At 43.0% G+C, this 12,826-nt stretch overlaps 1 protein-coding gene across 11 annotated transcripts in view; it reads left to right on the forward strand.

Moving 5' to 3' along the window:
- Positions 1–12,826, forward strand: part of Fancc (FA complementation group C) — a 274,173-nt gene that overhangs the window by 240,287 nt on the left and 21,060 nt on the right. For 9 of the 11 annotated variants that reach the window (XM_017794868.2, XM_008855126.3, XM_029557189.1 and 6 more), the window contains 3 exons: positions 6,417–6,492; positions 8,905–8,986; positions 11,131–11,305. In XM_017794868.2, coding sequence (XP_017650357.1) covers positions 6,417–6,492; positions 8,905–8,986; positions 11,131–11,305 — 333 coding nt within the window. Of the gene's footprint in view, positions 1–6,416; positions 6,493–8,904; positions 8,987–11,130; positions 11,306–11,633; positions 12,148–12,180; positions 12,405–12,826 lie in introns of those variants that run through there. The other 2 variants (XM_029557191.1, XM_029557190.1) reach the window with 2 other exon arrangements.

A 12,826-nucleotide genomic window follows, 5' to 3' on the forward strand; every position in this document is an offset into this window, starting at 1 on the left:
CCTGTTCTACATGAGCAGGAGTGAACAGCACCACCAATGAGGCTGACTTAGCAGTGGCAAGAACCTGAACTGGGTGTAACAAACCAGGTCCTGAGCTTGTTCAAGTGCAGGCAGCCAGTCAGGTTAGGATTGGGTTTCAGGAGTTTAGCAGACAGATAATGGACTAGACTGAGTGTCCCACAGATTAAATGACAGGGCAGAGTGTTGTTAAAAATTTGCTTGAAGGCATCAAAGAGCATCTGACAAAACAGAGGAATAAGAAGGGCCTTGGCTGCAGGAACAGTGACTCTCACCAAGGTCCCTGTGACAGCAGGGGAGGGACCACAACTCAAGGTGTTCCCAGGATTCAAGATGGAAAACAGAGCTCAGTGGAAGAAAGAAATGGATGGGACATGAGAAATCCGTATCAAAGATAGACCTAGCCAGGCATAATAACTCACACCTTTAATTCCAGCACACTGGAGGTAGAGGCATGTGGAGCTCTGTGAGATTGAAGCCAGTCTGGCCTACATAGTGAGTTCCAGGCCAGCTGGGGCTATAGGGAGACCCTGTCTCAAAAATAATAATGATAAAATTTTCAACAAGTCAAAGAGACATTGATATCAAAATTAAATGATGTGCTAAAAATGTCAGCTTGGATTTGGGAGGAAAAACACAGACAGTACCAAGTATATGTTGTTTCAAGAGAACCATTCTAACAATAAAGACACAGCAAGATTAGAAGTAAAAGGAGGGAAATGATGCCCTGCAAATGGTAAGCACAGGAGAGCTGGGATGCTCCGGTAGCTGCAGATGAAGCTGACTTCAAGACAAGCTTACCAGCAAAGAGTTCACAGTGATAGAATCGTCAGTTCACCAGAAGAAAGTACTAGCCATAAACATACAGGCATGATGACAGAGGTTCAAAATACATGAAGCAAAACTGACAGAAAAAATGGACAAATTTATAGGCATACATAAAACACCTGAAAACAAGTTTAACAAAAGAAAATCACAAAACCTTGGCTAAGAGCAATTAAAGCAGACTTGACTATAAGCAGAAAGAAGTCATGTGTGTGGGACCCATTAAAAATCTGCCTGTTTTGGGAAGCTGGAGAGATGGCTCAGCAGTTAAGAGCACTGGCTGCTCTTACAGAGGATACAGGTTAGGTTCCCAGAACCCACATAGCAGTCAGCTGTTTGTAACTCTACTTCCAAGGGATCTGACACCCTCCACTGGCCTCCACAGGCATTGTATGGCACCTATATGCATGTAGGTAAAACATTCATATACACAAAATAAAAATGAATAAATTACCATTGAAATCTACCCAATGACTTTATAGACATACATAGGTGCCAAGGATCCGAGTGTAACCGACTATGACTAGTAATAATCAGATACATACAGATTAGAGATGCATGCGCCAACATCTCAGTGTTATTAGCAAAAACATTGAGTCTTTCTGTAAGAACCAGTATATTTTAAAATGAAATGGAGATCCTTTTTAAAGGTTAAAACTCATTCAATTTTATGTCTTACAGGGCTTATACTGAGTTCAATATTGTATAACTGTATTAATTCAACTGTCAATGTAAAATTTTATAGCCACTTTTGAAAGAGATGTATCTTTGCTCTGGAAACTGTTATTGAGTATGTTAAAGCTGTAATAGAATGCTTCTTCTAAAAAACAAAAAATACGTATTTAAAAAAATCTGTATAGAGCAAAAAAAAAGTCTGGCGCTAGAGAAATGACTCAGTGGTTAGGAGCACTCGTAGCTCTTGCACAGGACCCAGGTTTGGTTCCTAGGACCTACACAGTGGCTAACAACTATCCATATCTCCAGTTTCAGAGGATCTGACACCCTCTTTTGGCCTCTGTGGACACAGGTGACTTCAGTGACACAGGTGCACTTCAATACATGCAGGCAAACACTCATACACATAAATTAAAAATTTAAAAAAACTTTTAAAAGTTGATTGCCATCTTCCCACTTCTAGACTAGGCCGGGATTTGTTGCGTGATTGTTCCTGACTAGCCTGACGAGTGTAACTCTTACCACTCAGCAAAGAATCTTTTTCTGGCAACAGATGGAAACTGTTTCTGTGGAAACAGAAGTTCCACAACTGGTCAAGAGCAGAGAATAAGTGACTGTGAGGAGCCCAGCCCTAAGTGACACATCTACAATGCAGGGAACATTGTGGAAGAGGAGGTGGAAAGAATTAAGAGCCAGAGAGACACGACACCAGCTGCTAGATAATCATTCTAGACATGATAAGGAGGCTGTGTCAAGAAACCTCCATAGCACGAGTAATCTAACAATATTTGCATATAAGAAAACCAATTGACACACCAAGGTGGGTGGGGGAAATTTCAAGGGGTCCCAACTTAAGATAAAGAGCTACAGGCTGTCAGTGGATGCTGATAGAGGGAGAATCAGTTTTCTCTGGGGACTAGCTCCCCAAGAGTTATCTAACTCCAAGTGGGTAGCCCTAAACACAGGTACACAGGAGTACCGCTGAATGTACTCAGTGCAACGTATCAATAAATGCATGCATGTATATGTAACAATGATAATCAAGGAAGAGGAGAGGAAATTGAGAGAGAGTTGGGGGGTATGGGAGGAGTTGGAGGGGAACTGGGCGGGATGGAAACGCCGTGAAGACTAAACGTATGTATGATGTTCACAAAAAATTTAAAAATAAAAGAATGAATAAAGTCCATTTGCTTTCTAAACCCAGTTTACTTTTCTGTTGAGTTTTCTTGAAGCAGCTATTGAGTAATTTTAGTTGGCGGCTGCAGGAGAGGTAAGGAGAAAGCACTTTGGTCTAGTATTTGGTTCCTAGAACAAGATGCTGCCTAACCTAGTACATTGTTACTATTATTCTTCCAGGTAATTAGAAGAAAATGTAATGCACCATTAAAACCAGCTCCAAAACATGTTATTTTCTATAAAGATTTGTTTTCCAGATGTCTTGGATTATACTTTTGTTGAGGGAAGATAGTGTAAATAGTTGGAAAATGCTGGTGAGATTGAAGCACTTGTTTATGAAATCATGTGTAGTATTAGAGTTTCTGTGTGTGAAATGTATGTATTAAAAATAATAAAACTTTAGATAGAACACTAACAAAAATCTTCTCCCCTGACCTACACCCTGTTCCTCAGTTTCATCTAGTAGCCCCACCCCAGTGCAGTGCACAGCCTTGTGCTTGGCACACCCTGGTCCCTGTGGCTTTTCAAGTGGAAATTCACAAGCAAATAGGCACACTTACCTGGAGATACAAGGGACCTACAAAAGCCAGAAAGAAAAAGAAAAGCGGGGGGGGGGGGGGGGGCCTTAGAATAATGAAGCCAGTGAGATTATTTGCAGAAGGACAGACAGATCAGAACAGAGTCTAGATATAGACCCATACATAGGAGGGTAAGTGAGCTTTGGCGAGAGACACAGGACAACAGAGTGAGGGCGAGGAAGTTTTTAGCAAATGTGTAGAACAACTGGATTCCTCTAAGTCCCTCAGCTTCTGTGTCAGAAAACACACAGAAGCTAGTCTGAGAAAGGTCAAACCTGTAAAGCCCTTAGGAGAAGAAAAGGTAATTGGTACCTTTTTTAAAAAAATAGGATTATCTTTTTTTTTTTTTGATGGAGTAATTAAAGATTTCTTAGAAACAGTGCAACAACAAAAAAAGCATTGCCCATACAAGAAAAATGGATAAATTAGACTTCAGTAAAATTTAAAACATCTGTTTTTGGTAGATACTATTTAAGAAAATGAACAGATAAGCCACCAACTTGGAGGAGATATTTGCAGTGCATGTATTAGAGGACTGTGTTCTGAATATATGAAGATGTCTCAGCTTCATAGGAGGCAGTTTTTAAAAAAATGAATACACATACTTAAGAAAGACATGTAAATTGGCACTAAACACATGAAAATGGCTCAGCATCATCTGCCATGCATAGAAATGCATAGGAAACTGTATAAAAGCAAGCATGGGTGAGTAATCTTTCATACCAAGCAGAATGGCTAAAATTAATAAGTCCAGCAATACCTGGTGTTGGCAATTGTGTAGAGCAAGTGATTTTCATCCATTGTTGGTGGGAGTGGAGTGGACAACCACTGGAAAACCATTGGCCGTAAACAGTTAAGCACCAGCTTTCTGACCCAGCACTTCCTCTTCTGTGGTGTGCCCTAGAAAAGTGAAAACCTGTCCACAAAGACAGAGATGAATGTCAGCTCCAGCTTTAATCATAGTCACTTGAAGAGGAAACAACCTAAGGGCTCATCTGTGAGAAGCTGACGAGCAGGTTCTGGCACAATCATGTAATGACAACTTCTGAGCTTACAAAGAATGAACTGCTCAGACATAGTAACACACAAGTCCTGAAACAACATGTACAGTTAAGCCAGACAGGCGAGCCAGTGATTCTGTTTACATGGAACAAGAATAAGTGAATCTGATCTTTTGTTGAAATAAAAGTACTGGTTGTCAGGGTAGAGTGGGAGGGCTGATTGAGTCACAGGAAACTTTGTGAATTGATAGCATTCTCTGTCATGATGGGTTACTGGTCACATGGAGTTACATGCTCACCCAAACTTATCAAGCTGTAGACCTAAGGCCTGTATACTTTTGTATGTTCTAGTTTTTATCCCTTTTTGTTTTTTATCTTTGTAATCTGGATTGTTTTCAGATCTACTCCTGATTTGTTTTCATTATTTTATGTGGATGAGGGTTTATATTGTCTGCATGTAAGTGCACCCATATTGTGCAATGCCCAAAGAGGTCAGAAGAGGGTGTCAGATCCCCTGGAACTGGAGTTAGGAATGATTCTTAGTTGCCATGTGGGTGCTAGGAGCTGAACCTGGGTCCTCTACAAGAGCAGCTAGTGCTCTTAACTACAGAGCTATCTCTCCAGACCTGTTTTTCTTTTTTTAAAAGCTTTGCTAGTTGGCAGCTACAGAATTCCTATTCTTTTTTTTTTTTTTTTTTTTTTTTTTTTTTGAGCATTTCCTATATGAGGTATTTACCTGAGTTTTGTTTTAAGTATTTTAAAACCTCTGTGCCTTTGTGGGGAAGAGATAAGTATAGTCTCTGGCTCTCAGAGTATGTAAGCACTGTTTTTATTGTTAAAAACACCACACTGATCTGGAAGGTGCTATGCATGCTACCAGAAGGAAAAAATAATCATCAACTGTAGCCAGCTGTGAATCCTGTGAACTACAGCAATCACTGGCCTGGCAAGATACGTCCACTGGTGCAATAATGGCACGAATGTTATGGGAATAATCAACCACTCTCAAATTGGATTTAAGGTCCACTTCATAGGATGGAGCCCATACCTGACATTGGTATCAGGGACCTGAGGCTAAACAGGCCACAGGACAGAGGGGAAAACCTAATACTAGTTTTTTACTAAATAGTTACCATATTAAACTGATTCCTAATGACTTATTGTGATATCCATAGATTAATGAATCTTTCAGCTCTCACCAAAGAAATCTCCTTATTCAGCAGCTGGTGATTAACCCAGAAACCTACGTCTGGCCAATGTGCAGAGAACAAGAGTTTGCAGGGTGCTTATCCCTCTTTGATATAGGACACCTATATCAAACATCTGCCTTCTAAGGCTCAGGGATCATTGTGGAAAAGGAGGTAGAAAGATTCTAAGAGCTTGAGTGGTGGATGACCACAAGGAAACAGAATTTTCCAGACAGTTGGTCAGTTATTCATATGAGCTCACTGCAGTGGTGACCAGCATAGAAGTGGGGAAGTGGGGAAGAAACCTTAACCCTACCTGAAGAATTATTGGCAACCAATGGCTGCTTGGAAGCATAGAGACAGTCTCTTTTAGGCATGGACTCTAGGTTAACTAGGCTTCAGTGGATAGACCCACAGTGAAGGACAACATTTGAGGACACAAATTAGGTTCTATAGGCCTCTTTGTGTGTGTGTGTGTGTGTGTGTGTGTAATTGGAGTACATTAAATTGGGCAGGAGGGCAATAACAGGTGGTATGGATAGGGGAGGGGATCTAAATACCATCAAATTATATTGTATGAAAATTGCAAAAACTCAATAAAAAATGTTACAAAAACAAAATAAACACCACACTGAGATTCCCCAGAGCTTCACAAGCACTTTGGCAGCTTTCTCTGAAGTAGAAGATTTGTATTTGTAGCTGGGTTCATGTGAGGTGAAAGCTCAATAAAGACATCAGGAAGATAGCTGATTTTCCTAAGTTCCAGAAGATGATTCTTAAAAACTATGTTTAGGGTATTTGTGAGGTTACTGGAAACATGTTTGTGAAAATGTCTGAGAAAGTGTCCTGCCCTGTCAGTGCAGTGGGTCTTGGGGAAAGAGCAGCAGAGATTTACACTGTCCTTGTTCTCTCTAGTCTCAATATTCATGTTGTGTCCATGTTTGATTCTCTTGTAGCCAAAGTTTACCTTCAAGACCTACTTTCCTTATGCCTCTCCATCCCTCACTGCAGTGCTGTCACAGCACCCTGAAGGTAAGTTAAGGTCGCTGGCCTTTGCTCATGTCAGTCACTTTTGGGGAAGAACCTGGTAACCCAGGGCCCTGAAGCCTTACCTGCCTCCTAGGAAGATAGTATAGCTATACCTGAGGTCCCTGCAAGCTCCCAGGGTTTCACATTGTGTAGATTTTCCTGTGAGAACCTGTTTTTCTTTCCAGGTATGATCAAGGAAAAAGGAAAGCTCTGGGTAGTAGGATAGTCAGTCTGTCTTCTGACAACAGCTCTGCTGAGGCTACCAGGGCCGCCCCCGGTGCCAGGAACAAGCTGAGACTTGGCTGAGTCAGAATACAACAGAATCCTTGTTTATTTTTCCTCCTTTTTGCTCCATGCAGCCTTGTTCCAGAAGAAAAGATAAAATGAAGGATGAAGCCATAGAAACTTATGAGAGATTTCTCCTAATTAAGCCAAGGAAGGGACTTTGAAAAGATTCAGTAAGATACGTGTGTTAGGGCCCAGCTTGGGGTCTAACTGCCAGTCTGCTTCCCCAGACCATGTCTGTAGTCTGAGTGGTACTGATTTGTGAGCTCATGTTTAGGAAACATCTCAGCAACCAAACATAAAGAGGGCTTTTCCTGGGCTGGAGAGATGGCTCAGCTATTAAGAGCACTGGCTGTTCTTCCAGAGGACCCAGGTTCAGTTCCCAGAAACCACATGGCAGCTAACAACCATCCCAAACTCCAATTCTAGGAGATCCAATGCCCTCTTCTGACCTCCATGGGCATTGCACAACATGGGTGCACTTAATATACATGCAGGCAATACACTCATACACATAAAATAAAAAAAATAACAAATTATTTTCTAAGAAGAGGACTTTTCTTTCTGACACCTGCAATCTGTAGAAGAGGCAGGCCTGTGACAGGAAGGACAGACAGAGAAGGGTGAAGGTGTCCTGTCTCCTTGCTCTGCTGTGCTTGAGCAAGGTCTGTTTCAGTTGAATGGATGATTCAGTTTCAGAACATTTTACAAAGTCTAAATTCCTCTTCCTTTTTCTAGAAGATAGAGGCTATTGTCCAGGCTATGTATGATACTGTCTCTCTGATGCTAGAGCTGGGGGGGTGGCCACAGTGGGGTATCTGTATGATGGCTTTGTGAAACTGACCTTGTGGGAACACAATAAAAAACTTTATTAATGGGATAGAAAAATCAGTAATACACTCTCTGGACTCAGTGGTAATCCTGAGGTCAGCCCTGGTGGGAGGCAGTCTGGGCACCTCAAAACAGATTAGAGCATAAGTTTGGAGACTTTTACACAATTCAGTGGTCCACAGTATGAACTCAGACCATCTACCTTCCCACTGTGTAACTGTCCTAGATGTCTTCACCAAGGTCAGTGAGTGACTTCAAGCAGAAGTACAGAAGCTTCTGTGCTGCTTCCCAGAACTCTTGTTTGCATGTCTCTTTTGGGGGGAAAAAAAAATGGAAGTATAGTCCCAAATGGAAATGAGTTCTTAATAGTCTAAGCTTCTGTCCATCAGAACTGCACTTCATGTCCATGGGGTTTTAGGAGTATAAAAGATCACAGCCAAGCTATGACCTTCAGAAGGAAAGAAAATTAACATCCAAGTAACCAGTAAGAAGAAAAGGACATCGACCTTCAGCAGTTATGTCATGGACTTGGAAGGAAGGAGGGGCCACTGCAATGTGGAGAAGTCAAAGTGCTGTTTCCTGGACACAACCTATTGATACATGAAATCCTTTTCCAGTATTGATTAGAACTGCAGACACATGCATACTCAGATGCTTAAGGGCAGTTGTGAAATCAGACATACTTTACCAAACACATTTGTTTGCATGGTATCTGTGTTGTTTTCCTGGCCTTGTCTGTCGAGTGAACATGAAATCATACAACCATAGAGAAACAGTTGAGCAGTCCATTGCCAATCCTTGTTGGTGTATTCAGTATGATCATCTTATATTTTGAAATCACAAATTAGTGGTGGAGCCAGAGGGTGGTAGGTAAAAAGAAAAACTCAGGGCGTCTGTAGCAAGGCACTTGTAAGTCCGAGGGTAGGCTGCTGAAGGAGTCTTTGTCCTCCATATACCTGAGTTAAAGATATTTGGAAGTGTAACCTCATATATCAAGGTGTAACCTCAGTTCCTAGAAGGCAGAGGCAGGATAGCAAGTTTGAGGCCAACCTAGTCTACATAATGAGTTAAGAGCAACCTGGGCTGTATATCCAGATCCTGTCTTAAACAACACAACAAAAAGATACTTTGAAAGTTTGACTTAGAGACAGAGCCTTGTTGGGAAAAGCATGATGTGTGTTTTGTGAACAGTGGGGAGGGAAAAGGAGACATTTCTGCAAAATTCTTCCAGTTTAAGCTACAGACATCTAATAGGTTTGGCTTTCTTTCAGTTCCGTTCTGCCTTATCTCCACCCACAGCTATCCCACATGGACACCGGCTCCAGCCTTTGCTGTATACTTCCCAGCTGCTCAGAGAAGCAGTTGAAGAAGAGACGCCTGAGTAAGCAAACCCTGTCCACGCCTAACCCCCTCATAGCTGCTCTCCTGGGGCTTCCCTTTGAGCAGACTGCCAGCTGAAGGCTTTGCTAGACCTTCACAGATACAGGCTGTCACTGTTTCAAGGTGAGGAGTGGAGAAAGTGGAGCTGCAGGACCCTTTGTGTTGGTCAGAGCAAGTAGGCCTGTATTGCAAGTATGTCACCACAGTGCCAGCTCTAAGGAAGGGCAGGTTTACAGTTTGAAAAACGCAAAGGAGAGAGACTCTAGAAATCAGCAGTGCCCATGTCAGGAGCCCCTGGCCACCCCATATTAAAAGAGTGCCTCTAGGTCTCAGGCTTTTTGCCCACCTCTCTGGGAAGAAAACAGCTTCTCCTGGCTAAAGGAGAAAATGTTAAATGTTTTGTGCCCTGTACCCTTTTCTGATTTTTCATTGAGTGAAAATTGGGAGGGGTTTTTTGTTTGTTTTTTTCATAAATATCTCTGCCGGGGCTGTTTAAGAGCACTTGCTGACTTTGCAGAAGACTGGTTCAGTTCCCATTACCCATGTCAGGTGGTTCACAACAACCTGTAATTCTAGTTCTGGGGGTTCTGAGCCCTCTTGGCCTCTGCAGGCACTGTACACACATGGTATACACACATACAAGCAGGTAGGCACACAATACACATAAATTAAAAAAAAATAACTATCTTTCCAAAGTTAGAAACCCTATTCCAGAGTGAATTACTTTGGGCAGTGTGTTGTAATGCCCTTCTTAGGTGCTGCTTTTGGGAAAGCATTCCCATGCAGGCTTGCGGTGGCCTTCATATGTAACACTCACTTGCTTCCTCCAAACTTCCCCATGTTTACAGTATGAATGGCAGTACATGCATAGTCTTTTGAGCCAAGACTATCTTACCACCCTTCCCTCCTGAGAGTCTCTGAGTCAGCCCAGAGCACTGTGGGTACTTGTCTGTCTACACACAGTGATTATCTGAACCCATCATGCTTTACTCCCACTCAGATCTTACAGACAGAAAGAGCTGATGGTCAGATGGAATAAGAATGTCAGTTTCTGCATGTCCTTTCTGTTATCCCTGTGGAAGCCAGGATCAGGGGCCTTTATATGCACCTAGGCCTTGGGGTCTGTCTGTAGGAAAAGGTATGCAGGCATGTATAAGGCTTTTGTTCTGTAAGAAGGGAGAGGGAAGGACCAAGCCAGTCTGCATTGTGAGTAGGGTTGGTTGCTCAGCGTGCTTGCTGATGAGGTCTGTGGGACAGACGGTGAGCCTTCCCTGAGAGCCTGGCCACTGGTGTGGCCAGAGACTTTCAGCTCTGTGCCTCTCCTGGGGACAGGGGATTAAGGCTGAGGTGCCACCCCCTTTTCTTTTTCTACATTGTTCTACAAGCTTGATTTCAGAACATTTAAATACAAGTTCTGAGGGAGGCCTTGGGCAGCAGTGACCAGGAAGGTAAAAAGTATGCTTAGAGCTTGGAGTCCCTGTGGGCCCCGTGTAGATACACACACTGCAGAGGGCCCCAGTGCCCCTGGTCTAGTCATTTCTTGGTCCAGAAAGAAGGTGTCCACCAGTGTTCATCCTGCCCCATTGTCTCCAGGAGAGATGCTGCCCTACTGTGGCTTTCTGGGCTAAGTTTATTAATTCCTACCTGCCGCAGATTCCACTCTTTAACAGATATCACCACATCCAGTTCCCAGTAGGATGGGGGGATAGCTTGGAAGCTTTGACCTTCCTGCCCTGGTATCTGGGTATCCTCATGATGACAGGAGAGACAGACCAGAAGGGCTTGTTCTGCTCTGTTCCCAGGAGGCCAGTACCCTTCTCTGATCTATCTAGCCTCCTCCTCCTTGCCCTGGAAGGCCTGCCATTGCTATTTGGAAGCTGCTGTGTAGGCTGGGCGGGAAGAAGGGTCTCACTTTGCAAGATAGCATCTCCCGTTCTTGGAGCCTAGATTCTAAGGTACTAGATTCCTCATAAAAACCTAAATATCCTTGTTCTTCAAAACGTGGGGTTTGGAAGACTAGGCAGGTTTTCTGAGTCGAATTTGTTTTTCTGAGGGCCCTTCTTTAGTAAGTTTGCAAACCTCATAGCTGCTTTAAAAAAACAAGACTCAGGTTGCCAGCTGCCACGTGTCTTGGCTCTGTTCTAGGTCTCATCGCAGTTCCTTTGAGAGCTGGTTTTTGTTTGTTCACTTTGGAGGATGGGTGGATATGGTGATGAAGCAGTTGCTGAGGTCAGAACCTGAGCCTCCTACAGCCCTGCTGTGGCTCTTGGCGTTTTACTACAGTCCACGGGATGAGAGTCAGCAGAGAGCGCAGACTGTGGTGAGTGCCTGTACTGGGGGACCAGAGTGGAGGACTTGCAGGAGGGGCTCTGTAGTGGGTTTGTCTTTATTGAACCCTCAGGCACCTAAGCTCTGGGCACTTGCCAGATGTGGTGGTAATGTGTACATGTCCACTTGGGGTGAGCTTGCAGCCTGCGATGTTCTGTTACCACAGAGGCCCAAGACAAGAGGCTACCCCACCTGCCAGGCTGCTCCTGCCCTGGGCCTCTGTCCTCAGGGTTATTTGATCTGTTCTTGCTTCATGGCCTCAGCTGTCCTTTTGCTCTGTCACCTCAGCTGCCCTCGTTTACCCTTGTGCCTCACCACAGGGCTCTGTTCTCCAGGAGATGCCACACAGAGGGTGACAGCTGCTCTGAGGAGCACTGTGGACAGGCACAGACTGGGTCTTGAGCCAGTGTCCTCTCTCTCCCACCAGCATCCTGGCCAGTCTGCTTCAGTTTGACTTACTGCTTTCCTGGATCAGTCGGCCAGTCCTCACATTAGTAGCTTTGTTTAGACCTCTTACTGGGGTAATCACATGATGTTAACCACTTTGCTTCTGAAACAGGACTTGGTCATCTCCTAAATAACAGAGCGGCTAAGTACAGGACTGGGTAACTGTCCGTGGCAAAGGTGGTTGTTATTTTATGTAGAATATGATCATTATTGGAAGCCATGCCTTGATTAAAAGCCTTGGCACCTCTCTTTCAAACATTTACTTGCTGGATTTAAAAACTCTAATTGCCAATGCTTTTTCTGATCTTAATAATTAAAGGGAGCATGTTTCAGTATGTACAGAACAATGCTCCTGTGTTCAATGTTTCATTTGAGAAGCTGATCAGAGACTTGTACAATTTGTGTTTTGTTTGTTTAAAGGTTTGCATAACAGGGTGAAGAAGAGTCTTGGATTTTTTTTTTAAGAAGTTGAAATTTGAGAATAATTTATTTTGGATTAAATGAAACATTTTAAAGGAATTATCGTAATCTACTTATACATTTGCAGATTGCTTACCTGGTTCAAAATAAAGCCTTCTATTTCTTCCCTTTAAAATATCACATATAGAGTCCCATGCAAGCTCAAATGAGACAAAGTCACAGCACAGACATGGGGAAATGGATAAGAAATCCCAACACAACCTAAGGAACTTTTGGCAACTGATGGGTGCTAGGAAGGGGAGAGACAGTCTCTTACAGGGATGGGACTCATGGAAGGTTAACCAGGCTCCAGTGAATAGACCCACACTGAAGGACATTTGGGGACAGAAATCAGACTCTATAAGCCGTTTTATATGCGTGTGTGTATTTAAATTTAATATAATGTGACATATATTACATTAAATTGGGTGGGGGTAGTCAGGGGAGGTGTGGATAGGGGATGGGATATCTATATCATTGTTATATTGTATAAAAATCACAAAAATTAAACTTAAAAAAATTCACAATTGGGCTGATAAGATGTCTCAGATGGTAAAGACTTATCGCCAAGCCTGAGTTCAGTCCCTGTGACCCACATGGTAAAAGA

This window comes from Nannospalax galili, unplaced genomic scaffold, assembly GCF_000622305.1.
Source record: "Nannospalax galili isolate Female #2095 unplaced genomic scaffold, S.galili_v1.0 scaffold467, whole genome shotgun sequence".
In the NCBI taxonomy this organism is placed as follows: Eukaryota; Metazoa; Chordata; class Mammalia; order Rodentia; family Spalacidae; genus Nannospalax; species Nannospalax galili.